At 38.1% G+C, this 27,433-nt stretch overlaps 2 protein-coding genes across 6 annotated transcripts in view; one reads left to right on the top strand and one right to left on the bottom strand.

Annotated features, from left to right (window-relative positions):
- LOC131161274 (KH domain-containing protein HEN4-like) overlaps window positions 1–16,370 on the top strand; it is a 38,839-nt gene extending 22,469 nt beyond the window's left edge. For 4 of the 5 annotated variants that reach the window (XM_058116920.1, XM_058116917.1, XM_058116919.1 and 1 more), the window contains exons 8-9: window positions 15,766–15,924; window positions 16,064–16,370. In XM_058116920.1, coding sequence (XP_057972903.1) covers window positions 15,766–15,909 — 144 coding nt within the window. In that variant the 3' untranslated portion in view covers window positions 15,910–15,924; window positions 16,064–16,370. Of the gene's footprint in view, window positions 1–15,765 lie in introns of all 5 variants that reach the window. The other variant, XM_058116921.1, reaches the window with a different exon arrangement.
- Window positions 16,371–17,103: 733 nt separating this feature from the next.
- On the bottom strand, window positions 17,104–23,320 carry LOC131161275 (amino acid permease 6). The gene is made up of 7 exons (XM_058116922.1): window positions 22,622–23,320; window positions 21,992–22,225; window positions 21,674–21,767; window positions 21,348–21,562; window positions 21,021–21,163; window positions 17,873–18,100; window positions 17,104–17,780 (listed from the first exon to the last, which is right to left on the bottom strand). Exons 1-7 carry the CDS (start codon window positions 22,731–22,733, stop codon window positions 17,355–17,357), a joined length of 1,452 nt encoding a protein of 483 aa, XP_057972905.1. The 5' UTR covers window positions 22,734–23,320; the 3' UTR covers window positions 17,104–17,354.
- Between the last annotated feature and the right edge of the window lie 4,113 nt (window positions 23,321–27,433).

The following is a 27,433-nucleotide window of genomic DNA, read 5'->3' as shown; positions in this document are numbered from 1 at the left end:
GACTTGTCTTGTGTTTAACTTATTTTTAGTTGCTTTTTTGTTGTAATGGGAGGACATCTTGTTCTCCCTAGATTTTTCTTCTTGATTATAATTCTTCTTTCTTCCTTTAGTACCATTATTTGTTTATAAAAAAAAAAAGAAAAAGAAAAATAAGTTATTGCTTTCTCGTCTGAAACATCTCTGTCTGGTCTCCAGTCATGTCAATCAGTTATTCTTTGCACTTCAATGTACTCATACTGAGCTGGAATTCTCGCACAAGATGGTTCATAGTCTAAATGGAGAAGCATTTGAATTGAACGTTTTTTTGTCTCTACTTGGAAAGCCTTAAAAATGCTTCGTTCTCAAAATATTTTTTAATATTGGGTGTAAAACTTAAGATACATCTTTGAGATCTCATATCACACTGCTTTATTGAACCATGCATTTTTATGCTGCTTTTGCTTCTTCCTACTTAGAACTCACTTCAAAACATTGGTTCTCAGAAATCTTATGTTCTATCTTTAAAATTTTAGGGTATCTGACAAGTTGAAAAATTATGAAAACAAACATCAGAAACACAAACTAACTAAAAATAAACTCCTTTGGTTATATTCCAAAAACTGAAACAAATTAAAGATGTAATTGAAAGCGTCATCATTTTTCTAATAACAATTAATTATCATACATTCCTTCAGTCACCAAGAAAATTTTCATCAATTACTAAGCAATTCAATGGCACTGCCATTAACTTTTAATAAATTAAACATTACAAATAATTTTGGAGAATGCATAAATTAAGATAAGCTCTCTTTATTACCCCAAGTACAATCCTATTTTTTATGAAATATGAATGCCGGGGAACAGTGAAAATATTTTTTGAAAATTTTAGAGATTTTAGGAATATTTTAATTTTAAGAGTACTTAATTAAAAAAATTGTTTACATAATGATTTAATGTACGAAAGTGAACTTCAGATACTAGAAGTATTGGGGGTTGCCACAGCAGGTGAAAGTTTAAAAATCTGGTTTTTTCAGTTGTTGCCACAGCTAAAAACTGAAAATTAGAAAAGAAGGAAAACATGTCCTATTTCTTCACTCTAGCACAAAAATAGAGATTATTCTAGAAAAATGATACAAAAGACTCCTTTTGCTTTAGAATGGTAAAGTCGCTCTTTTATTAAACAATGCAACAATTATTACGGAAATAAAATAACTTCATTTAACACCAAGGTCCAGTTGGGGAGTTAACCAAGGTCGAATTGGGGCAGTTGCTATAGTTTTCTTTAGGTGGATAAGTGACTAATGATTTGCAATTTTTTCTTTAAAAATTGTCTTGGGACTTGGGAGTGTTTCCAATTTATTAGGAGTCAAAAAGATAATCTGTGTGTAGATTCCAGTTTGTATTTCCCTATGCATCTTTACACCCTAGAGTAATGGATACTTGCTGCCAGTTGATAGCCTACAAATGGATTTCCTACAGGCTACAACCTAATCTGTTCTTATCCATAGAGATTGCTAGTAAGTTTTTCCATATGGAAACTTGGGGAAGAATTTTTATGCTAACAGGAAAATATTAAACAAAATAGAACATCATTTTTGTGTGGTCTTTACCAGGAAGGATCCTATCCAATCATTCCCGCTTCTTAATAATCTATCTTTTAGTCAATTCATAAAGAGAGCGCTCTTGCTCTCCCCTCCCATGAAGCTCTCATTTCCTTTTTGTTTTTGTTTAGCTATGGTGATCTCTTGCCATGGGAGACTATTGCATTTAGGTGTGTAATTGGTTCCCTAGCCTAAAACTGAACTGAAAAAATTGGTGTATCAAAATTGCAAACTGACACCGAACTAATACCGTCGGTTTTTTCGGAAATGGTTAATGCAATTATTTGGTTTGGTTCGGTGTTTAACTGAACATCACAGCTGGCAAACACCAAGGCACAAAACTTTTACTCGTGGTAAGCCCAGTGTGAAAATTTCCCACATATTGCAAGCCAGCCCACTAATGAGCAGGCCCACAGGCAAGGACCGGAGGAGTTTTGAAGGCCTTCTGAGGCAGTGGGGTTTAAAGGAAGCCCAAGGGCTGATATTTTCTGGAGCTTCCGATGTGGGACAAACATCTCCCTAGTCCCAAGTCCCAAGTCCCAAGCATGCAGCAGCAGCGCTCTCCTCTATCCCCAATTCCTGTTCCCACATTGGATGATTTGATCTGGGTCTCCTCTACAACTTTATATACCCTCTTCCCCATATAAATGCTTCCACTACAGTGCATTTAAAATCATTATTTGGAAATATAATAATTTTAAAGCAGAAAATTTACTTAATATATAAAATTATAATGTAATGTACTAATTTTTAATCAATAAATATGAATATTTACAAAACTGAAGAATAAATGCAAAGATAAAATAAAATATTTAATATATAAAATTTAAATGATACATGTGTTTTGGTTTTTGGTTTTTTTTGTTTGGTTTATTTCTAAAACTGAAACTGAAAACTGAATTTAAAAAATTAAATACCGAAACCGAAGCCGAAAACCGATACTGAAATACCGAACCAAAATGTGAAATGGTTCTTTCCGATTCTCGGTTTTTCGGTCATTTTTGTACACCCCTAATTGCATTCACCATTCTGTACTGATCAAAGGGAAATCCTTCAATTTGCACCTAGGAAAAAATGGGAAATGGTGGATTTGTGCTTCTGTTCATATGAAATCCAACATGTAGTTGTCTGGTTTGGATTTCATTAGAGGCAGCCATATGGGTTGTAGAAGGCTTGTCCTTGGTGGTTGGGAGATTAGGGAGTTTAATGTGGAAACTAGATTCTTGCTAAGTTTTTGGAAATAGGGTTGAGGTGGAACTGCAACAGATTTACTATCTTTATTCTAGTTGGCTGTCGTGGTTGTGGGTGGAGGAATTTTGCAGAAGAGCTTCGAACAGTGTCGGAACAGAGAAGGAAGTCTCCCTTCTGGTGATACTGTAGCTGCTGTGCAGTGAAGAGCTCAGTCATGGAAGGAAGTTAGGAGGTTCCAAAATGTTCTTGTTTGTTCAATGTGTGGTGAAGCTGAAGCATGTTCCAGTAGAGAACTATGGCAGCTATCTGAGGAAGACAATTGATGTGACACACAGGCGGCTAGGGTGTGACTAATCTAAGTCGGGTTGAATTGTGTTGGGCTGGGCCTGAATCCTTAACATTTGTTTCGGATTTTAGGCCCTTGACTGAGGAAGATGGCTAGCCATGGATTTCTTTGTAGCTTGAAGTGTGCCAAAGAGTTGACCTAGTTGGTAAATGTCGAGCTCTAGTGTACAAGATTTAAATGGAGAGTTAATAAAGTAGCTAATGGGGCTAAGATCCATTGTGGGTTCTGAATAACCAAGGCCAAATTAAGAATCTGGAGGGCGTCTAAATCAGGCCCACTGCTCTGATGTACTTTAGAAAACTATTGGGCCCATTATTCTAAAACATGGGTCAGGGATCCATTTTGGGAGCATACTTTCTTGCTCCTCGACTAGATCTGTCTTCCAACTGGAGAAGAAGAAGAAGACGGGTTCTTCTACTCTGCAGATTAGGGCTGAGGTCTTAAGGATAAGGTGCATGTTACAGTACAGAAGTTAGCGCGCAATATACAGGGTTCAGAAAAGCATAGGAAACTGGCTGACATCTCTGTATTGTCAGTGGAAGAGGGCTGCTTTTGTCATGAGACTGGTGAGTTTTCATTGGCTAATGATGAGTTTTTGGGTGGGGGGTTGATTAAGGATCAAGAAGGGTGCGGGGACTGGGGAGGAGTTTCAAGGTAAAGGTGATGATGCATGGGGTAAGGTCCGACGATAAGGGAAGTTCTCGTGAAAATGATATTGGCAATTAGGTTATGTGTCACGGACCCCCAAAATGGGACTCAAGTAAGGGCCGTGTGACACTCGTTGAGAACTCTCCCTCGACAAGTCAACCAAATCTCACACGTTCAAGCCTACAAGCACGAGCACCAGGTGAGTCTCAATACTTAAGAAAAACAAGGAACAATAGGATATCACACGAGCACTCTATTCTTATACACTGAATAAGACTATAACAATAAGAGGCATCACAATCCAAGGCAACAAAACACCACAATGAAAATGACTACTTGTATTATTCAACTACAAGAGAATAACCATAAAAACGATAACACAAATAATCATATATTCATTCTAAATCCCGGGAGAATACAATTATAACAGTATCTCTTTCCCCCTTTTCCCCATTACATTGTCACTCCCTAACATCCTCCTCCACTCAATTTATCGACATCTTTGTCGATGTGTTGTAGAAGGCCTTCTCACTCTTTTGATGTTGAAGTTGATGTCGTTGTTTTCGAATTTATGAAATCTTCAATCTTTTGTATGACATGTTGAAGGTTTTCTGCCTTTTCCCAACTATTCTCTTCTTCCCCTAGTCTCAGCCATTGAACTAGAAATTGTTATTGTTGGCGACCTTCTGCATTGACGACTCTGTCTGCAATGATCTTCTGGACATCTTTGTTTACAGACTGCCTTCTGGAAATTGTTGATCTCCTTATCTTTTGTCGGTGCGGATCTGCTTCATCTGTGTGGAATGACTTTAAATTGCTTACATGAAATACGGGATGGACTGGACGTCTGTGGCTTTTCATCCACTCAGGTTGTTCAAGCCGATAAGATGCATGTCCCACCTTCTCGATCACTCTGATTGGACCTTCGTAACGGCGTAACAACCTTTTATCCTTACCGCGAAGAAAGCGAAATGTCTCTGGCGGCACTTTTACAAGAGCCAGATCTCCAGCTTCAAATTGTTGTGGTTGTCTCCCTTTGTCAGCCCATTTCTTCATGCGCTTTGATGCTTTTTCTATTGAGCTCAGGTGACTTCGATGTTTTGCAACCAATTTTTCGTGAATTGGTATGCTTTCGGGCAATTTCCTTTGTATGGACCATCCAGAGTGTGCGGGAGAGTCGGTTGTTGACCTGTCACAATCTCAAAAGGGCTTTTATTAGTCGTAGAAGATTTCATAGAGTTAAAACAAAATTGTGCCGTGTCCAGTAAAGTAACCCAATTCTTCTGATTGGAGTTAACAAAATGTCGCAAGTATTCTTCCAGCATCCCATTAAAACGTTCGGTTTGACTATCTGTTTGTGGGTGATAACTGGTGGACAGATTAAGGTTTGAACCCATCAAGCGAAAGACTTCACCCCAAAATCCCTTCGTGAATCTGACATCCCTATCATTGATTAGGCTTTCTGGAACATCTCAATATTTAACCACATGCTTGAAGAATAGTTGAGCTGTCTTCTCTGCTGAACATGGCTTCGAGACTGGTACGACATTTGCATACTTTGAGAACCGGTCAATCACCACCAAAATTGTGTCATAGTCCTCTACTTTTGGCAACGAGGAAATGAAGTCCAAAGAGACACTCTCCCATGGCGTGGCAAGAAATAGCAATGGCTCCAATAAATCTGAGGTCTTCTTTCTTTCTACCTTGTCTTGTTGACAGATCAAGCAAGTTTTGGTATAACTCATCACATCATCTTGCATATTCGGCCAATAGTACCCCTGTGTAATCAATGCATGAGTTCTTCGTCATCCCAAATGACCAGCCCACAATGTATAATGACACTCTTTTAGTAAGGTTTTTCTCAAGTTTCCAGCTTTGGGCACATAGACTCTCCTGCCTTTAGTCATTATCAGTCCATCTTCTACCCAGAATTGTCATGTCTTCCCTTCTTCTATTAGTTTGCTCAGTGACTGCGCCTGCTGGTCTGTACTTAAATGTTCCTTGATAAGATTCTTCAAAGGTAACACCAGTAGTTGATAAATGACCGATGAGTTTCAATCCTGCCAATTCGGTTTTTCTACTTAAAGCATCGGCCACTTCATTTGTCTTCCCCGCTTTGTATTCAAAATCAAAATTAAATTCAGCTAGCTTCTCTTGCCAACGGGCTAGTTTTGAAGTTAGTACAAGTTGTGTGACAAGAAGTGAGTAACTGCCACATTATCGGTTTTTACCACAAATTTGGACCCCAAGAGATGGTGCCTCCACACTCGGAGACAGTGTACCACTGCAAGAAGCTTCTTTTCCTGTGCTGTATAGTTTCGTTCGGCACCCGTTAATTTTCTATTTTCAAAAGCAACTGGATGCTCTTCCTGCAAAAGAACTCCCCCTAATGCAAAGTCAGAGGCATCTGCTTGTACTTCAAATGGCTTTGTCACATCAGGAAGGATTAGCAAAGGATCTCCTACAATCTTTCCCTTTAATTCAACAAATGCTGATTGACACTCTTTTGTCCACCCCCATGGTACCCTCCTCCTCAGTAAATTTGTTAACGATACAACTCTTCTAGAGTACCCCTCTATAAACTTTTGATAGTAGTTGGCTAGGCCCAAGAAAGATCGCAGTTCTCTAACGGATGTAGGTGCTCGCCATTCATTGATGGTTTGTACTTTAGTTGAATCCATCCGTATCTAGCCCTCCTCAATGATATGCCCCAAGAATTTAATACGCTCTTGAGCGAAAACACACTTCTCCCCTTTTACATATAACTGATTTTCTTGGAGTTTTTGAAAAACCTTCCGAAGATGATCTTTTTGTTCTTCTAAGGATGCGCTGAAAACCATTATGTCATCAAGGTAAACCACCACAAATTGATCAAGGTAGTCCCGAAAAACCTGATTCATTAGAGAACAAAAGGTAGTAAGTGCATTTGTTAGCCCAAAAGGCATGACAAGGAATTCAAATGCTCCATATCGGGTGACACAAGTGGTCTTCGATTCATCTCCCTCTACAATGCGCACTTGATGATATCCCGATCTCAAAGCTAGTTTAGTGAAATATTTAACTGTACTTAACTGGTAAAAAATGTCGGCAATCAGTGGAATGGGATACTTGTTGCGAACCGTCACCTTATTAAGAGCACGATAATCTACACACAAGCGCAAACTACCATCTTGTTTCTTCTGGAATAACAATGGGGCCTTAAAAGGTGCTTTTGAAAGACGGACGAACTCTGTTGCAATTAGGTCATTCAGTTGCCTTCTAAGTTCAGCTAACTCAGGCGGTGCCATTCGATAAAGGGCACGGGCTGGCGGCTTTACCCCTGGCAAAAGCTCAATTTTGTGGTCAATCTGTCGTCGAGGTGGTAAAACCCTAGGTAGCTGTTCCGGGATTACCTCCTTGAACTCTTCTAAAACTTCCTTAATTTCAACTGGATATTTCCTTATCTCTTCATCTTCTGAGACTACTGGTAGAACTATGAAAGAAGGTTTTCTCCTTTTTACTTCCTTCTTGAATTGGAGGGCTGAAAGCAACTTCCCCTCATCGAAATTGTTGTAGGTAGCGGGGACCGCACAAGATGTACTTCCCATTATCACAAGACAATCCACAGCTGGGATCAGCATTGAGCGTGTCACTTTAAGAAAATCCATCCCCAATACCACTTCAAAGTCATCGAGGGGTGCCATGGTGAAATCAACTGTTCCAGACCATGACCCCATTTGGCATGCCACTCCCACCGTGGTTAACGCTTGAGAATTCATTGCTTTTAACTTCCCCACATCCTTATTTACTTGTAATTCTAACCGTTGGGCTTCTGAATCAGCAATGAAATTATGGGTGGCCCCTGTATCAATCATGGCCTTGATTTTCCTTCCATTCACAAGTATATCAACGTACATTAAGCCCTTCTCCTGAGACTTGTTGGTAACTACTTGGCGCTCTAATGCTCCCAAAAATCTCAATGCTCCTACCATATTCTGTTGTTCTTCTGGGGTTGCTGTCGGGGTTTTGGTTTCCCCTCGAAGGGCCTTTAAAGCATTCAAAGTCTTTCGTTTAGGGCGCTCTGCCACTCGATGCGGTCCCATGCAAAGAAAACATGAGACCGGTTGACGCTCTCCACCCCCCGTTCGTCTGCCCCTCCACTCCCTATTCATGGGCGCTCTTTTATCTTTTTAAGAACTATTTGTCTCTCTATCCCTTCCCCCATTTGTGGGTTTATACACTTTACTGGGCCTGGAATCATTATTGGTGGACGTAGGGAAATTTCGCTTCTCAGAATTGTCTGAAAATCATCCAACCATTTAGCAGCAGCAAGGGCAGAAGAGAGATCACCAGCACCTTGCCGACGCAGTTCATTCCTTGGCCATGTCTTCAAACTCCGAAGAAAATGAAACAATCTATTTGATTCGGTCATGTCTATGATGTCCAACATCAAGGCTTGGTATTCCCGTACATAACTCTTTATTGTGCCGGTCTGTTGCAATTCCATTACTTTGCACTTTGCTATGTATCCACATTTTTTGGATAGAATTGGGTCTTCAACGCCCGTTTCAACCCCTCCCAAGTGTTAATGACACATCTATTGTGCTGAATATCATTCCATTTAGTTCTTTACCACAATTTTGCATCCCCAACTGAGTATACCGTTGCCATATTTACCTGGTCCACTTTTAGATCCACTTGTGAGCACGTGAAGTAGTGCTCCATATTGAAGAAGAAATTATCTAGTTTCTTTGCATCTTGTGTACCCCTAGAACTTTTAGGTTCCGGTACCTTCAATCGAAAACCCTCACTTGGATCTGCAACCGGCTTTCGAGCAATCTGTGCCACTGCATTCACTTTCACCGTCATCTCTTGTAAATCCCTCCGAACTTGGTCCACAGCACTTTGGACATTGCCCATCTCCTTCAAATCAGAAATAGACTCCTTAACATTTTCTGCAAGGAAATCAAAATTATCCGTTAGCTCCTGTAAGGAGGCCCTCAAGCTCTATTGGCTCTCCCCGTTGGGACGAAAGAGATGGCAATATGCCCTCAATATGTTCCAGCCTACTCTTAAAGGCTTCCAATTGCTCGATACTTTTCTGGAAGGCCTCAAGCTCTCTTGTTTTTTTCTCTAGCGATTTCACACGTGGAATGAATTTTTCAAGTTTTTCAAGTCTCTCTACAAATTTTGATACCCCATAGAGATTTTCTCTGGGGTTTTCTTCAGCGGCCTCAAGCTCTGTTGGCACGCCTTTCTCCTTTATCAATGTTGCCACCAACCCTTGGAGTTCACCGCACGTTGTCTCCAGGGTTACAAGTTTTGTCTCAAGCGCCTCAATGCGCTCCACTTTTCCTGACTTGTTTCTCATATTACCACTCATGGTGCTCACACACACTGTGCTCTGATACCAATTGTCACAGACCCCCAAAATGGGACTCAAGTAAGGGCCGTGTGGCACTCGTTGAGAGCTCTCCCTCGACAAGTCAGCCAAATCTCACATGTTCAAGCCTGCAAGCACGAGCACCAGGTGAGTCTCAATACTCAAGAAAAACAAGGAACAATAGGATATCACACGAGCACTATATTCTTATACACCGAATAAGACTATAACAATCAGAGACATCACAATCCAAGGCAACAAAACACCACAATGAAAAGGACTACTTGTATTATTCAACTACAAGAGAATAACCATACAAACGATAACACAGATAATCATATATTCATTCTAAATCCCTGGAGAATACAATTATAGCAGTATCTCTCTCTCCCGTTTCCCCATTACATTGTCACTTCCTAACATTATGCTTGTGGCGGGTTGGGCAGATAGGCTTTGAGTCCAAGTGAGGCAATTCAAGTTGGAGATCGAAAAAAAATTAAGAAATGCTGGAGGTAGACTGGGCATTGTGGACTTTGAGTGATAAAAGGGGGATATAGGTGAGAAGGCTAGCAAAGAAAAAGAGAAGAAAACATGGGGTTATGTGTCGGATGGCAAAAGTGATGACACTAATCAGTTTGATCATGATGGGAATGGTTTAAAGAGGGGCTTTCTTATCTAGTTCTTTTTCTTTTGTTTTGTTGTTTTTCTATTATTATTATTTTTTTTATGCTCTGTTTTTATTTTTTTTATTTTTTTGGGAATTTCTTGCCCTTTCGTTTAGATTGTAGTCTCTTCTCCTTAATCCATTTTTTTTTTCTTATCTAAAAAATGGTGGTCTACTGGTCTGCATGTGGATGAGTCTTGGGAACAATATGGCCATGGTTCTGATTCATTTTTTACTTGGGGATTTATTGTATGTTCATCCACCTCTGGTGGAAGGTTTGGAGGGTGTTCCTATATTTGAAATTGATGGCATGGGTAAGGCGCAACAGGGAAAAATGGGATTTCTGCCTTCTCCTGTGGAGGAGCTATATGGGAAGGACTTAGAAGCTTGACAATTGCTGGATAGGATGGGTTTGTGGTTGTCCGATCTTGGAGGTAATGAAGTCTCTTTGGATGGGGGTAAAATGAAGATGATGAAGGGACAATGGGAATTTGCTAACCTGCAGTGTTCAGTGTATTATAGTGGGAAAGGTTTAAAGAGGGGCTTTCTGTTTTGGTTCTTTTAATTAGTTTTTCTTTTTGGTTGCTTCCTTTTTTGAGAACGTAATCTTTTTTCTGTAATACAATTCTTTTTAATCTAAGAAAAGAATTAGATAAATAAGTTATCCTTTCTTAATACAATTTTTATCTAAAAATATCCTTTTTACTTGCCATAAGAATTTTTATAGGCCCCTCTTTCAACTCCTATGCTCAACATCTCACATGATCATGGGTGTTGGGCTTTTGTGGAGCCTAGTTGTGTTTTAATTTGGATGACGACTCGACCCCTATTTAATTAGAGATTTCTATCCTAAGGCTTAGTCCATGGAACCCTAGGCGCAACATATAAAAGGGATGCTTTCGGGTGATTAGGGCGGTGTGTGTGGTTGTATCCGCGAGAGAGCGAGAGCGAGAGAATTGTATCGCCGCACTCTCTGTGCTTTCTTTCTGATAATATTGAAATCCCTGCAACTCCGTGGACGTAGGCAAAATTGCCGAACCACGTAAATATTGTCTTGTGCGTGTGATTGAATTTTTCTTTGGCGTTATTCTTTCTCTATTTGTTTCTCACAGGTTTCGGGAATTTGTTCGTTTATTCCCAACACATGGGTGGACCCAACTAACATGCCATGCATCATGAACTAATTTTCTTGGTGCTCTGAAAAAGTGTGTGCAGAATAAGGTTTGAGCATGCGCCTAGCATGGATATGGATATGGGTTGTGATACATAAAATCTTGAAAAATTAGGATCTTGTGCAAGGATACACTGATATATATTGGATAGCTAAATAAAATTTCATTAAAGAGTACCAAGGGGATGCAAAAACAGAAGCAGAGATGCAAGGCTTTCAAAATAAAAAAGCTAAAGCCAAGTCATGAGGTATGGAAAAAGAAGACCGGAATTCTGAAAATAAAAAAAGGAGCATGAGGATATGCTTGCAAATTAATAAATATTTTTTACTTGTATATTTTTAATTAAATTATTCTGTATCTATTTGAAAATTATGAAACATCAGTGGGATCCACAATAAAACCTATCATACTGTTGTGTCTGACGATGGTTTCTCACTATATTGTGTTTCTTTTCCACTAAAAGATGATCGCATGCTAATGCTTTGAAAAACAAAAGGAAAAAAGTGGTCACTTGAATATTTTTGACTTAAAAAATGTTTCAAATATCCAATGTACATAGGGGTGGTAACCACGTATACCTATAATGTTCTTATTATTTTATTTTAAGCCTTCTAATAAATATAAAGGTAAATTATCTGGTGGTTTTGGTTGAGAAGGATGTTGGATCTGTACTTCTGTAGCAAGCCAAACACACCAATCCCATTAATTGCTCATATTTTGAATTCTTTTAAATGTTATTTTCTTAATATGTTTGAACCATTTTTAGACTTCATTTCTGTTTTTATTGGATGGAAGGTTTGGTTGTTTCAAGGCAACCAATTCAAAATCTGCTGATTGCTGAAAGCCTAAACCCATCTACATCCTATTTTGACCATGGTTTTCTATAGTTTTTTAATGGATGATAAAATGGCTTGTAAGATTTAAGCAACCGGCATTTGTTGCAAACTCTTGGAAATAAAGTGATGGAGTGTTGGGTCTGGGTGAGCATATTGTGGTCATGGCAGGAACTGACTGATGATGTAGGATGAGAAATGGGTATTTGGATGGATCAATTTGACCGAATTTGGAGGCCTATGTTGAAGAATAGGGTCAATGGTTTATTGGATCCTAAACTTGAATGTGCTTAGTTGTTTAATTATGTGTGGAGTTTGCTTGTATTAGGATTATGTATGTCGAGGGCTTATTTCTAGCATTTGTGTATTCTAGGGTTTTGTTTGTAATGTGATGTAATTTTAGGGGTTTATATGTAATTTCATGTGAAGAGGCTTTCTAGTAAATAGTGTGTGGAAGCCATATTGTAAACAGTTATTGTTGAATTTGAATTTGAGAAGTGAGCCTTAGTTCCTCCTCGTATCTTGTCTCTACTCCCTATCCCTTCCTTTTCTCAACTTCTTCTAATCTCTCCCTTGGCTGCAGATTCTTGATGCTGCCCCTGCATCATTTGGTATTGGAGCCCAACGATGATCCCATTCTTCCATTTCAATTCCCATCTTTCCCTTTCACTCTTCTTCTTCCCCCTCTTTGTTTTTTCTTCCTTCTCTCCACTTCTGTAATCTCCCTCTGCCTCTGCTGTTTCTTCTTCTTTGTCTCTCTTCCTTCGTTCTTTCTCTCTGATTCTTCTCTGCCTTGAAATTAAAAAAAAAAAATACGTCTTGAACTTTCTATGAAATTCCATCTTCATCCCCATTTGTTTGAACACCACTTTCCAGACACCATTGTGCAACACCATCCACCCCATTGAAATCAGAACCCCTTGAAATCCTTCCCCTCAAAATTTCATCATCATCAGACCAGATGTGGCTCCACATGCCACCACTAGGTTACCCGGCCGCCAGCCCCTTCAAAGTCCAGCCTTGCTGGAGTTATTTTGACACATCGCCATCACCACTGTATTTTAACCCTCTTATCTACCTTATCTTGAAAAATCATTGCTGGGGGATCCTTGCGGCAGCGCATGCGCCCCACGTGCCGGTGACTGTTAGTGAGATTCTGACAGATTCTTCTCCTGCTTTCAGAATTGCAAGAAATTGGTTCCAGTTATGATATTTTGGTTTTTGTCTGCAATATTTTGACCTGCTGATGATATTTTGGTTGTGGACACAATATATTGCTAGCAAGCACAATAATTTGGCATGAAACACTAGAAATTGCTGCCGCCAGCACCAAAAATCAAGTTTTATTGCTGCATTTTTTAGTTTCTTCTGTGAATTTGTTTAATTCGTGGTTTGCAGGAATAGATTGGGCAACTTTTTAATGATCTTGGGTGATATATATAATTGCATCATGGTGACCAATGTTGACTTGTCCGCAAAGGTGGAAGTGTTTTCTGATAGGGTGTAAAACATGGAAAATGCCTTGGAGACCATTACCAATGCTTTGAATAGGCTAACAAAAGTTTCTGCCCTAGGTAAAAGGCCCATGGATTTTCCAACGAACAAAATGGTGGAATATCTGCTGCCCGTCACACTTTTGAGATGTGTGAAGGCCAAAATACTAATTTGAGTAGTGAAATTAAACTAGAAGTTTCAGATTTTAATGGTGAGGTTCTCTTGATGAATTTGATGACTGGGTGTATTCTTTGGAGTACTATTTCGGTATTTCCTATGGTCTGACATGAATGTGGCTAGAAAGTGTACTTGGCTGAATCAAAAATTGAAGGGAACTGCTCGAATTTGGTGGAATAAACTACAGAAGATCTTTAGAAGAAGGAGATTTGGTGAGGTTACAACGTGGGATGAGATGAAAGTGAGCCATGTAGGAGCAATTTGTGCCTCCCAATTATCAGCAGTGTGTTCATCTCCAACTCTTTGATTTGAAGCAAGAAGGAAAGATAGTGATGGGATTCTATCATTTGGTTGCTCGTGCCGTTATAGAATAGAAGAGGATGTGATGAAAGCTTTGCCCAAAAAAGGATCAGAGCCAGCTAGTGCCTCCAAACTTGCTGCATGTCGTCTCATTATGGTTGGGAATGTAGTACAGGTTGCCACTCAGATTAAGGAGATATGCAACACAATCCTCCCTATTACATCAGCCCTTTGGTCTGAGAAGAGTACTAGTGGAGTTGTATGAGAGAAGGCCATTGATCAATTGGGTAAATGTGTTTAGTTTAATACCCCTTGGAAGACTCCTGAGCTTTCCGAAACAACTTCTAAGAACCAACCATCATTCAAATACTTTAAATGTTGAGTTTTTACACATCAAGTTGCACAATGTCCTAACCAAGTCATGGCTGTTGTGCAAAAAGAAGATGATGATGATGACGGCAGTCAGGTATTTGAAGCTGAAACAAAAATCCCAAGTGACTAGGATGGTGATGGCAATGTGAAATCTGTTTTGTGCATCAACATATGCTCTCATCCTGCTAGGTTAAAGAAAAAAGAGGATTGGAGGCAGACCAACATCTTTCATACTCAGGTGATATGCCAAAAGCAGCTTTGTACTTTGTTTGTTGATCTTGGTAGTTGCACAGATGTAGTTTCTGAAGAATCTGTGAAGTTAAATTTGGAAGTTGAGCCTCATCCCAAACCATACAAAATTGCTTTGGTGAATAATGCCAACTTGAAGTTCCATGATCGTTGCTTGCTTGCCTTCAAGTTTGGTTTCATTGAGGAGACAAATGCAGTGTAATATCTTTCCTCTCAAAATTTGAGAGGAAGGTTAAGCATGATGGAAACGAGAATTCTTATTCCCTCTCCATTGACAACAAGAAGTATAAGTTGATGCCATCATGAATTCTCCCACTCACCAAGTTGAAGTCTACTGCTGGCTCCTTCCTTATGAAATGGGATGATTCTATTCATGGTGACGGGCTCCTTGGTACTTTCCTTGACTGGACGGAGTTAAGTTCTTTTCAAAAGGAGGGAATTGATGTAGGATGAGAAGAGGGTATTTGGATGGATCGATTTGACCAAAGCAAAGAATAGGGTCAATGGTTTAATGGGTCCTAAACCCATATGTGTCTAGCTAGTTGTTCAATTATGTGTGTTTAGTTTGCATGTATTAGGATTATGTATATTGGGGGTTTGTAGTATTTTTGTATTCGAGGGGTATGTTTGTAGTTTTAGGGGTTTATATGTAATTTTATGTGAAGAGGCTTTCTTATAAATAGTGTGTGGAAGCTATATTGGAAGGAAGCAGTTATTGTTGAATTTGAATTTGAGAAGTGCACGTGAGTTCCCCCTTGTATCTCCTCTCCCCTCCCTTCCCCTTCATATTCCTCATCAATTTCTTTTAATCTCTCCCATGGCCGCAGATCCTTTGAGTTCTGAGCTTTAACACTGGTGACATAAGCAATTGCGGTTGTTACCTTAAATCTAATTGCCCCATTGCCATAATAATCTGAATCACTTGGAAAATCCTCTTTATGTTGGTGCTGTTTAGTAGAAGTTAACCAGAAATAGCTTGTATATAATGAATCTGACCCTTATAATTTACTTTCTATGTATATATTTTTTAGTTAAATTTTGAATCTAACTTCTTTTAGTAATGCCACGTTTATGCCATTTGTTGAGAAATTTTGTTCATCTGTTTCTTTTTCCCTGCCATTAGAATTTTTAACTAGTTTTGTATATTTGGCAGCTGTAAATATGCTTTCTTTTATTGCTTTCTGTTGCTATTCCACTTTCAGATTTTTCCCTTGGTTCTTTTAGAGTCTAGACAACACACGTACACGCCTACTTGCATGTACTGAGTATCTGTGATCAATGCTCATTGCAAACTTCAATTCCTCTTATTTTATTTTATTTTATTTTTCAATTATTACTGCTGATTTTTGGTGGTGCAATGTGACCAACACAATTCAGATTTCTGATGCAAAAATTACTATTACTGAGCCAAAGCCCGGAGCAACAGAAACTGTGATTATAATATCTGGAACGCCTGAGCAAACCCATGCTGCACAGAGTCTTATTCAAGCATTTGTAATCAGTGAGACGGGAACTCCTTGATAATTTGGTTTTGAGGTAAAGTGCAGAGCTGCTTCTTTATTTGCCCCTTATAATGGAGGACGTCCATGTAGCCTGCATGCACAATGTACAGAACATCTTATTATTCTTCTTTACTATTATTTGATTACTTTTAACTGAAATAATTTTTATATAGGTTCTTAAAGTCTGCTTGAAACTTAATACCTCAACTGAAGATCATGAAGATTGGAGAATGCCAATAGTCTAATTCTGCAGTTTTGTGAGTAATTGTGCAACTTGAACCTTTACCAGGAAGTAGTTTCAGACTTTAAACTTTGCTGATTCATCTGACAAGTTGTGGAAAATTTGCCTTTCAATTTCATTTGAAGGGTTATCTGAATGATTAAGCCGTGTAATTGTTTTTCACTGACACTGTAGGAAAGAAATATTTCTTTTCAATTCTATGTATATGTATGGATTGGAAGAAACTATTTTTGTTTCAAGGCTTTTTGGTGTCACATAGTACCATGTCAGATATGCGCACATTGAGCCTTTTTGCTGCATTAGATGACATTATGGCATTAGTTATCTTCTTGTCCCTTCCATCTATTTTCAAATGAAAATTTTGGCTCGAAGCATTGCAAATCCAAAGGCATGCTGTCCATGTTATGCTACAATGGTATATAATGTTTTTAATTTCCTGTGGATTCAAGTTCCTCCCAACTTTCCAAAAAAAAAGGAAAAAAATACAGTAAAAATAACTAGTGAAGGAATGACATGTTTAAAGCTTTCCTTTGTAAGGAGTCTGAAAATCATACACAGTTGAAACACATAAATGGTAGTTGTAATTTGTACCGTGGCTGAACTATTTATTGCTATTTATTGTATCTTGAACGAGGCTGTTTCTTCTCCTGAAGATATGGTTTAACACTTGGGTGTAGAGTTTTGGAGATGTTCAAAACAAATGCTGGTTTATCCTGAACCAAACTTGAGCCTGACCTGGGATAACAAATGCAGGCTTAGCATGTTTAATGCACTTTGTATCTGCTCTGTATTGCACTTGAACTGATTTATGTGTTTGTGAAATCCAATAGTTTTAAGTCATAGGTTGACCTTGATGTTAGTGATTAGTTAACAGGAACTTGTAGGCAACAAGAAGAAAGTAAGTTCCATTAATAAGAATTGCTACTAGCATTGTGCGGTAGCCGCTAGCCAGTTGGGTTTTGGGAGAGCACATTGCAAGCAGGAACAGGGCCTGATGTATTCCTATGTGGTAAACTGTAGCACAATACATTCGTAGTGGCAGGAACAGGTCCTGATGTGTTCCTATGTGGTAAACTGTAGCACAATACATTCGTAGTGGCATCATTGGGACCGAGATCGGGAAACATATTTCGAGGAAATGTTAAATACGCTCAGACAGGCTGACTAGTTAATGCTGTCTTATTAAAAAATATTACATATTTTGGCAGGTAACAAAAATAGAGCTATTGCTGGTTTTGAAATGGTTTGTAGGCCTGTAGATCCTTGGCCAGGCCTTGAATGGCTCCAGCAGCAGCAATCAGTGAGACGATGAAGCAAGCCCAGCACAATATCTTTAACCAAATCCATGTCATAGAATACTTGGGCATTTTGGCCTGTGCAATATGCATTTCTATGGGGAAGTACACTGTCAGTGGCCAAAATGACGCTGCGCCGAGGAGGCCTACGAAGCTATTGAAGAATGGAAAGATCATAGCCAGTACTGTAGTGGCTATGACGTATGCTGTTCTCCACACCACCCTGAAGAAGTTGACGTAGTAAACCCCCAGTAATGGAACTTGAACGGCGTATTCACTTGTTATGAACTTGTTTTCTGGCCAGTGTTTTCTGCACAGGTTCTCGATGAACCCGAACACAGGCTGGCAAAACACCTGTGTATGGACGCATATATAAGATCCTTTGGTGTGCAGGTGAGTCACAAAAGTGCAGTAGCCCCTTTGGAAGAGATTGGGGTTTATTTTACCTGATAGGCACCGATGAGATGAATAGCAATGCATGCATTAGCAAAGTCGATGAGCCAGAAGGGTTCGTAGAAACCGAATCCTGTGAGGAAGTTCCCTGGTGCGTCGTTCCCGAATGCTGCATAGCCAACGCAGCCGCAGAGGACATAGAAAAAGGTGGTGGTGGTGATGCCAACCAAAGAAGCCTTTTTCATGGCCTTGTTTTCCGGAGGGCTCGATTGCAGAGTGTCCTGAAATTTATGGATTGAAACCGCCACTCATCAGGCTCATTACTCTCAAGACATTACACTATTGATTAGAGCATGTTAAGAAAAGGTTTATGAAAGCCAAACCGAACACCAAGTGATTCTAGATTAAGATGCTTTTGAGTCTCAGCCCAATTGATATAATGAAATATTTGATTTTTCCACGATTTAAAATTTTTTTCGAATTTGATTGATCTTAAAATTGTAAAATTGGAGCCTTGTTCAATTATGAGTTCTTTTAAAACTCGAACTTCACTTGATTGAGCTCCATTTGATTGTAAAATAATATTAAGTATATGGAACATAAAATGATATAAGTTAAACAAATACTCAGCAAGTTCAATTAGCCCACCGAGTATGGGCTGGATCACATGATCCGAGCAAGCTAGTGGGGCTCTGGAGCAGGTCCTTTAGAACCCGGAACGGGTAAAGCCCATGGAATATGGTACGATCCGAGTACCGTTATCCCTTTTTGGTCGTGCTTATGGGCCATGTGAGGTTATGAATCGGGGAGGATGGCAACTTGGCCTTGGGGGATGGTCCCTGTCCACAGGGCTCGACCCAACCCGATCCGTTGAAGTGAACCTCTCAGATGTGATTTCTGGCATAGGACAATTACACCACATCGGACTATCCACCAAAACTTTCAATAATTATTTTATAACGATAAAGGTATAAGAATATGAAGGTGGTCCTGTCACTTTACTTATTCTGTGGTCCAAAATCAATTTGCCGTGGTACCATGGGAATCTGTTTTTGTTTGTTTTTTCCGTAGCCGACAATGATGATGATTGGGACAAAAAAAGTATTAATTTCCCTTAAAAATTTGATAAAAAAAAAAAATAATGTTCTTCTTGAAAAGTTTCAAAAGTTTTAGGAGGATTTAAAAAATCTTTTATGAGGTCTGTCAATCCTTTTGTACTTTGTAAAAAAATAAATTTTTGAGGGAAGATTTATATTTTTTTGACAAATTTTAAGAGAAGTTTATGATATTTTTAAAATCTTCGGAGATATTAATCCTTTTGTCAAATTTTATGAAAGGTGAGTATCTTTTAGCGTTGTCGTCGTCGTGGTTGTTATTATTATTATTATTTAGAATGAATGGAAGAGAAATAGTTAGAAAATTATATATTATCAGACATGTTGAAGGAAGAAAGGAAAGGTCCAAGAGATAATATTGCTTTTTAAAATGTGGAGTACCATAGTTTAAGAAAGAATATGTGATAATCGAAGAAAAACAATCAATAAGTAAAAGCATGTGTTAATTAAATGTTGAAGTGCTAAAGATAAACTCATTCTATTTTTATATTATGTCATACATTTGAGATACGCTGTAGAACCAATGGCTCAACAGTCATGTATCATTTTATAATTGAGGAAGCTTTATATGTAATCTACACCTCAAAATCTTCTTTTGTCATAAGAAAAATGGATGGAGAGAGACTTATCACTCAAAAGAGACAAAAAGAAAAATCTTTATCTTTTTATCAAACTTTAAAAAGATTAATATTTTACACTAAAAATAATAATAATAATAATAATAATAATAATAATAATATATATATATATATATAATATATATATATACATGCTTTCAAATTGCACTTTAATTTGATTCGCCAATTGAGGTGATTAATGCAGTCCATGCATTCAGTTTGCACTTTAATTTGATTCGCCAATTAGGGTGGCCAAGTGGGGTGATTAATGCAGTCCCCAGCAGTTGGGAAAGGGCGAGGGACAGAGTGATGAATCAAATTGAAGTGCTGACTGAATGTATATATATTGCCTGCCGCGGCATTTAATCAGCCAGGCACACATCTCAATGTTATAATATATATATATATAACCAGAAACTAATCACACGGCATGCATGCATGCATGCACGCAACAATCATTCTAAAACATTGGCATATATATATAATTAGTACCCACCATGTGAGTGGAGAAGAAATATTTGTCTTTAGCTAAATGCCCACATAGATATTAGATATATAAGAGAAGGGTTAGGCTAATAGTCATACATACAGAGACTTTCTGTAGCTCAAGATTAGCCCATTACATGAGGCTCACACAACTGAAAATACAGATTACATCACGCACCATGTTTAATTATAAGTCATTTTTACGCCTGAAATTTGAATTCTAAATTCTTAAATTGGATAAAATTTTTTATTTTTTATTTTTTGTAGTAAAAAAGAAGTTTCTGCTTTGAGTTATGCAAAGACCATAATATGATATCTCTCATTAATATTTTAAATTTTTTATTTTAAACTTAAAATTCAAGACCTTGAAATTAATGGATTAATTTAAGTATAATAAGCAAGAAATGAAGAATACATTCAAATAGGACGTTCAACCTTTCATAAAACCTTTTTATGAAGATTCACCCATCTGATCATCAAAATGGTAGGAAAAATTAAATCAATCCCCACGAAACGAAAAATTTGTAATTAAGTTAGAGGTTTTATATGAAAACTGAATGACTTGAAGGAAGGACTTTGAGTGGCGATGAAATTGTCTAGTCTGTGATGCCTCCATTTTAAAAGGTGCAAGATTTTTTGACGAGCGAGATATATAGAGGTATTAAATTGTTGTTACGGGATAGTCTATAGTTATATATATAAAGATTAGAATACCTAGACATGTATCATGTCATTATCCATAATAAAAAAGAGTATTTTTCCATTAATGAATGGCCTATGGAGAATTTGCACCTACTCAAAATTTCTAAAGTCATGAGTAAACTATTAAAGGCAAATATTACTGTGTTTTTCTAGTTTGTTCTTTTATTTTAATGTTTTTTTTTTCCAAAAAAAAAAACCTTATGGCATATTTCGCAAAATTAAGAAGGAAAGCATGAATATATAAAGAGAAAAAGGAGTAAGCAAAGGTGCAGTGAAATTGCCTGTATCTCAATAAGGACGGTGGAGTAGGCATAGGCAAAGGCGATGTCGCCTATCGCTTGGAAAGACCTCCATACTTTCTCTGAGCTTGACACGTCCGTCCCTATCGTCACTCCCGTCAACGATGTCCTTACATGCCCCCCTCCTAATTCAATTCATCACGTTATATATATATACACGGTTTCATCAGCTCACAGTAAGGAAGGATCAGATTCCATATCACAACCAATATAATTAAGAGTATTTAACTAATTAGGATTATTCACATAATTAACATGTATTTGATGTAATTAATAGTATTAGGTAGGTAGGTAGGTAAGCAGGGGTACCTGCAGTTTTGGCAATGGAGAGACCAAGGCCAATGGAGGAATAGGCAAAAGACATGATGGCAGCGAGAATGGAGAGCCAGGAGAGCTTGTGGAAGTTTGGTATTTGGCTCAGAACCACTTGGATGCATGCAAATATTATCATGAATGGGTAGTTTGATGTCGAACACTTCACATCGTGCCCATGCTTGTGGAAACAATTTGACCTTTTCACCGCCCTGCATCCCCATCCATCCATTAATTCAAAATCACCATTTTATCATATATATATGTATATATATATATATATATATATATATATCTATATCTATCTATGTATGCGTACATACACCATACTAATTGAAGAAGTGATGGTATATCCAATTGTTACGCCGACGAGGTTTGCATACTGAGCTAACCCACACAGCAGAACTTTCACACCTCCTGAAAAAAGGATTAAAGCCAAAAAAAAAAAAAAAAAAAAGAAAGCATTAGAGTTCCAAACTTTGATTGGTTTCCGGGGAACCGTCCTAAAGTTTTGAGCCAAAGAATTGAAATGCTAATTAATTTACGAGGAGAATTGAAATGGGTTTGGCTTTGGAGAATTTGTACCATCTCTTAATTCGTTGTTAGATTTGTCGTTTTGCATGAATAATTAATTAGTGTACCTAGATTGGCTCTGACGACCTCCATGTAGGTGTAGTTTCGCTTTCCGGTGACGGGGTCCGGCGCCCGGTAACAGTCGGCGAGCAGGGTGGAGGTGAAGTAAGTGATGAAGGAGAAGGCCATGAGCACAGCCGGTCCGGCCACCCACCCCAACTGGGCTATTGCCCATGCCAGAGACAGCACTCCCGACCCAATCACCGCAGTTATGATATGCGCACTTGCCGTAAGCCACGTCCCTTCAAATTTCAAACCCACAAAACTCAATTCATCAGATTAATGAAGAAAAATGTACATGCCTATGTATATGATGTATAACCTTGATACAGCCAAAATTAGTATCGGGCCTTGTGTGACGTTGGTGTCTCGCTTAACTCCCACTAAATAATCAATAATTCTTAGAACGATTATAGAGACTACGCTTACATAACTGTCATGAGTTACTGTTGCTTATTCTCACTCGTTTTCATTTATTGTTGGAATTTAGCTTCCTCTTCTCTGAATTAGGTATGGAAGTGATTTCTGGAGTATATTGGGGTTCTCCAAGTCATTTTATTTGTTTTTTAGAAACAGATGAGATAGTGTGATTCCTGCAGCAACAAAGCTAAAGAGTTTGTGTGATAAATAATGTGTACCTGTTCTTTTGGCACGGCCATCTTCGTCAAAGTTCTTGCTAGCATCACCATGCTCGAATGCAGAGGGGCCCTGTTCTAAGGACAAGCTGTTCTTTTGTAGCTCTCCTGCCATTTCACTCTCTCTCTCTCTGGGCGTGTGTATGTGTGTGTCTCTTTGTTCGGTTACAGAGAAGGGTAGTGGAATTTAATTATATGCGCGAGAAGTGAGGAGAATGGAGCATTAAAATCAGAAAAAGGGGGAAACATTAATCATGGGGGCGATGGTGGTGAGAATGGAAGTCAAAGAGGAGAGCAGTGGCATGTGTAGCACACAGAGTGGGGGAGGACTACCAGAGCCGTCTATGAAATATATTATATAAACAAAACAAAAGAAAATAAAAGAAAAAAGAAGAAAAGAAAGCTAAAGCAGGACCGTGACCAAATTATGCAAGTATAACAAATAATATTATATTATATTATAATGCGAGAGAGAGAGAGAGAGAGAGAGAGAGAGAGGGTTAATTTGGAGGAGGGAGAGGCGCCTTACAGGTTGGGCCGTTGAGTGATTGACAGGGTTCTCCCATCTCTGCACCATTAATGGTGGTGGGCTGCGGAGTGGTCTTCTCTTCTGATCAGAGGGTCCCTCACTTCCCCTCCTCTGCTGCCTCTGGTCCATCCATTGAGCTTCTTTTCATTTATGGTACAAATGAGCCAACCCCAAGAAAAGAATTAAAAGCACGGAGATAGAATTAAAAAGAAAAAAGACTGACGTCAAAATTTGATATACATTATTAGTAAACAACTTAATAATTTAAGCAACAATTTAATATTATATTAGAGCAAATTATTAAGAGGTGCTGTATTCTAATTTTGTGATATGTTATTATTTTTTTGGATTATACACTAGGTTTTCACGTGTCCGTTTTACGGTCCACGTAACTAATCCCGCGCCCCTTGAAGTCGATCCTACAACTCCAAAGGGAAGTAAATTTCAGGAATCTAAGGACAAAAACAAATCCAGGAGGGTTTGAACACCTGATCTCGTGAGAGACACTCCCGCAGCTCGCACTACCATCTGAATCACACCCTCGGGGTTATCATAGATATTATTTATTATGATGTTGAATTGCTTGAAATTTGATATATATATATTATTGACCTAATAATTTAACTTTTTAAGTAAATTAATAATCTAAGAAATTTTTGGACGTGGTGGTTCATATGTAAATATATTTGTAAGGAGATATATTGGGATAGAGAGACGACCAGCCGTTAAATTTTGAAAGCTGGCTCAGCTAGCTCCCAGACAAATATAGACCTTGCTGACTCCTGTGGTCTTATCATATCAGTCCTAGCTAGCCACCTTCATTCACACACATTTCACAGTTCACAGTTCACAGTTCACGTCTGCCATGTCTCGTGTCGCCCTGTGCTCCATTAGTCGGTTGGCTCTTTCCGGCTTTCCGCCCCTGCCAGAAACTTATCCAGATCCTCGCGGTCATCGAAACCATCACGCAACTATATATATATATAAATATATTAGATGTTACGGCACATAGGAAGAAACAAGATGGTGATCGGATTGGCTAAGGATCTTTAATTAAATTATATTTTACAGTGTCCAAAAATATAGATAAATTAATTTTTAAAAGATAGTGTAACCTAATCTTCTACTCTAACTTTGTAAAATCTGTTTTAATACAACATAAAAAGGAGTTATTTTTTGAACTTTTCTTCACTTTAGACTTTTGTATAATTGTTGATGTGATGAATACTCTATTCTTACACTGTTGCTAATCAAAAGTTCTCATATTCTATTGAAAGTAAAAAAGAAAAAAAATTTACACTAAAGTGTCATGATTAAAATTAGGATTACAAGTTAAACATGATTTTCGTGAGGAAAAAGATGAATGAGTTCAGCCATGAGCACCATTAGGCCCGAAATGGAAGCAAATCAGCAATAATGAAAGGGAGGAGAAGAGGCGGGTGTTTGTTGACTTGGGAACATTCCGAGGCAGGCGGGTTTAATTACCACATTTGACGTAAATGGGGAAGTAAAAGTGACGTTTACCTGCAACAACATAGGGTGACGCAGTCAACCTGCAGGGGTCGGTGACACTTCAATTATATATTCCTAAAACCCTAAACCCTTGGTGTGGACGCATCCCCATGGCTTCCAAAACATCTCATCCACAGGACCACAGCTTGTTTTTGCCTTCATATAACTTACAAACAGCCAATAATTAATGTCCATTGATAAACAGGATCACGCATCCCAATAATTAATGTATACTGTACTCGCTTATTATTATTATTATTATTTTTTTGGTGGGTAATCATGCAATTCAATTTAGACTGTACAGTGCATCTATCTGATGATGCAAGCAAAAATTTAACTAAAACTAATTAACCCGCTCTGGTCTGGCCTGCAGGCTGCAGGTGCCATCTCTATGACGATAGCTTGCTCATGAATATTTTGGATATGGTTTTTCCACTGGTGGTATATATGCAGATCACTGGCAACACATGTGTGTCTGCGACATTTCAAAACAATTTTAAAAACAACTGATAAGTTCATGGTTGTGGAGCATTAATGTAAAATTCGGTGAAGTTATCAGATTGGTGGATCGAATCGGGCTAATCAAATCGATAATTGAGCAAATAATATTGTTACCTATGTATGTGTTCTATTTGGATCAATAAATTTGTTTGAGAAAAGAAAATAAAAAGAAAATGAAAGAAGAAAATTTATTTTTTATTATATTTCTCTTTAATTGAAAAAGAAAATTTTTTCTAATGATTAAAAACTAAAAATAGAAATAAATTGTTACTAATATATAAAATCAAAATTTTGGTGTGTGTGTGTGTGTATGTATATATATGAATAATATATATATATATATATATTGATTGTAGGGGTGACAAGCACTAACCTTAACTAAGATGCCCAAGCATGTGTGACACATGTGTTGCGCTGACCTCAACTGAAGTGTACCAATCTTAATCCAAGTGCCCTAAGCACGTGCAATGTACGTGATGCGTAGACCTCCAGCCAAGTGCGCAAAGCATGTGAAACACATGTGGTGCGCTGACCTCAATTGAGGTGCATCAAAGTCAATCTAGGTGCCCCCAATCACATAAAATGCACCTGGTTATTGCACGTGATGTGTTGATCACAATCAAGGTTGCATTGAACTTAACTTAGGTGCCCCAAGCACATGGTGCGCTAACCTCAACTTGGGTGTAACCTCAACCAGGAGTCCCAAGCACGTGGTGCACTGACGTCAACCAGCTGCCCAAATAGGTGCAACTCACATGGTGCGTTGACCTCAACTGAAATTACGATTGAATAATAAAACAGGATATAAGGATAAAATAGGATATGATTGAATAATATAATATATAAGGATAAAGATAAAAAATATATAATATTATATTATTCAATCCTATCCTATTTTATATATATATATATATATATATATATATATAAGGATACAAATAAAAGATATAATAATATAATATATTTATTTATTTATTCAATTATTTCATTTCTTAATCCTTTAATAATCTATGAAATTACGAAAATGCACCTACTCCAATTTCCTATAAATAGGAAAGATCTTAGTTCATTTTTCATAAAAAGTTTCAAAGGAGTAGTTGAAGGAAATGTGAGAGAAGGATTCTGTGAGGGGGGAGGAGAATTTTTATCTACTTAAAGTTCTCACTCTTCTACTCTTTTCAATCTCACTTCTAAAGATAAAAGTTCAGCGTTAGCTTGTTAGAGGAAGAGTTTAATGTAAGTAAACTTGATTATGTCAACTTTTTATTAATATATTTTCAAGTTTATTTATCTTGGGATAATTTATAGCATTATTATATTGTGTTAAAAATAAATACTTTTAGCATGAAAATCGTATGACATGAGCTTATTTTTATTTAATTACGTTGCATGTTAGGTATGGTAAAATTATACGATATTATTTTAATTATATATATAAGGGATATGTTTGGTGATATCAAGGCAAAGGGGGACGACGATGTCACGCTCCGAACTTGGTAATGGGACCCAGGGGTGAATTAGTAACCTAATTTGTTTTTGTATCATAAAAAACATCCATACACAGGACAATGAATGAGGGTTCGACCCCGTGGGGTTCCAAGGCACCCTATACACATTCATATACAAAAGAACATACATAGCGGAAAAAGGTTATTCTATACATAATTTGTACCATACCAGAGTTAATACACAAGGAATTTCAGGTCCATAATACAAACACAACCCGGGTGTCAGCCAAAACCACAAAAGACCACCCGATACAGTCCTAGTACTTACCCAAGTACCTCTCGCAGTACACCGATCACTACATTCCCAACTCAAAGGACACTAGTTCCAGTTACTCGAAGGACTTGAAAAATATGTACGTACAGTAGGGGTGAGACACCTCTCAGTAAGGAAGAATACAGGTTATATTGGTGTGTGGCATATGAATGTTATCATGGCATACTAAAATGCATAGTTCAATAGTCAAAACAATCAAAAACCAGTTCCAATATTTTCACAAAACAAGCAATACAATCTGGTGTCGTCACACCCTTCGGCTTGAAGCCGGACTGTCTGGTGGTATTTCACACCCTTCGGTAAAAATCGGTAATCTGGTGATATTTCACACACTTTGGCAAACGCCGACAGTCTGGTGATGTTTCACACCCTTCAGCAAACGCCGGTGCCCCTGGTAACCTGGCATAGCATCAGCATTGAACCGGTGCAGATCTGGTGTTCGCACACCCTTCGGCTCGAAAGCCGGCCAATCTAGTGGTATTGCGCACTCT

The sequence above is a fragment of the Malania oleifera genome, chromosome 8 (genome assembly GCF_029873635.1).
Source record: "Malania oleifera isolate guangnan ecotype guangnan chromosome 8, ASM2987363v1, whole genome shotgun sequence".
NCBI lineage: Eukaryota > Viridiplantae > Streptophyta > Magnoliopsida > Santalales > Ximeniaceae > Malania > Malania oleifera.
This window is presented reverse-complemented; position numbering and strand designations above follow the sequence as displayed.

What these genes read in the sequence shown, in the direction of transcription:
- LOC131161275 (XM_058116922.1), bottom strand. Translation starts at nt 22,733, where the DNA reads ATGGCAGGAGAGCTACAAAAGAACAGCTTGTCCTTAGAACAGGGCCCC. An exon ending in ACTTCTTCAATTAGTATGGT is followed by an intron (nt 21,563 to 21,673) that starts GTATGTACGCAT and finishes ATGGGGATGCAG; the next exon opens with GGCGGTGAAAAGGTCAAATT. An exon ending in ATCTCATCGGTGCCTATCAG is followed by an intron (nt 17,781 to 17,872) that starts GTAAAATAAACC and finishes GTCCATACACAG; the next exon opens with GTGTTTTGCCAGCCTGTGTT.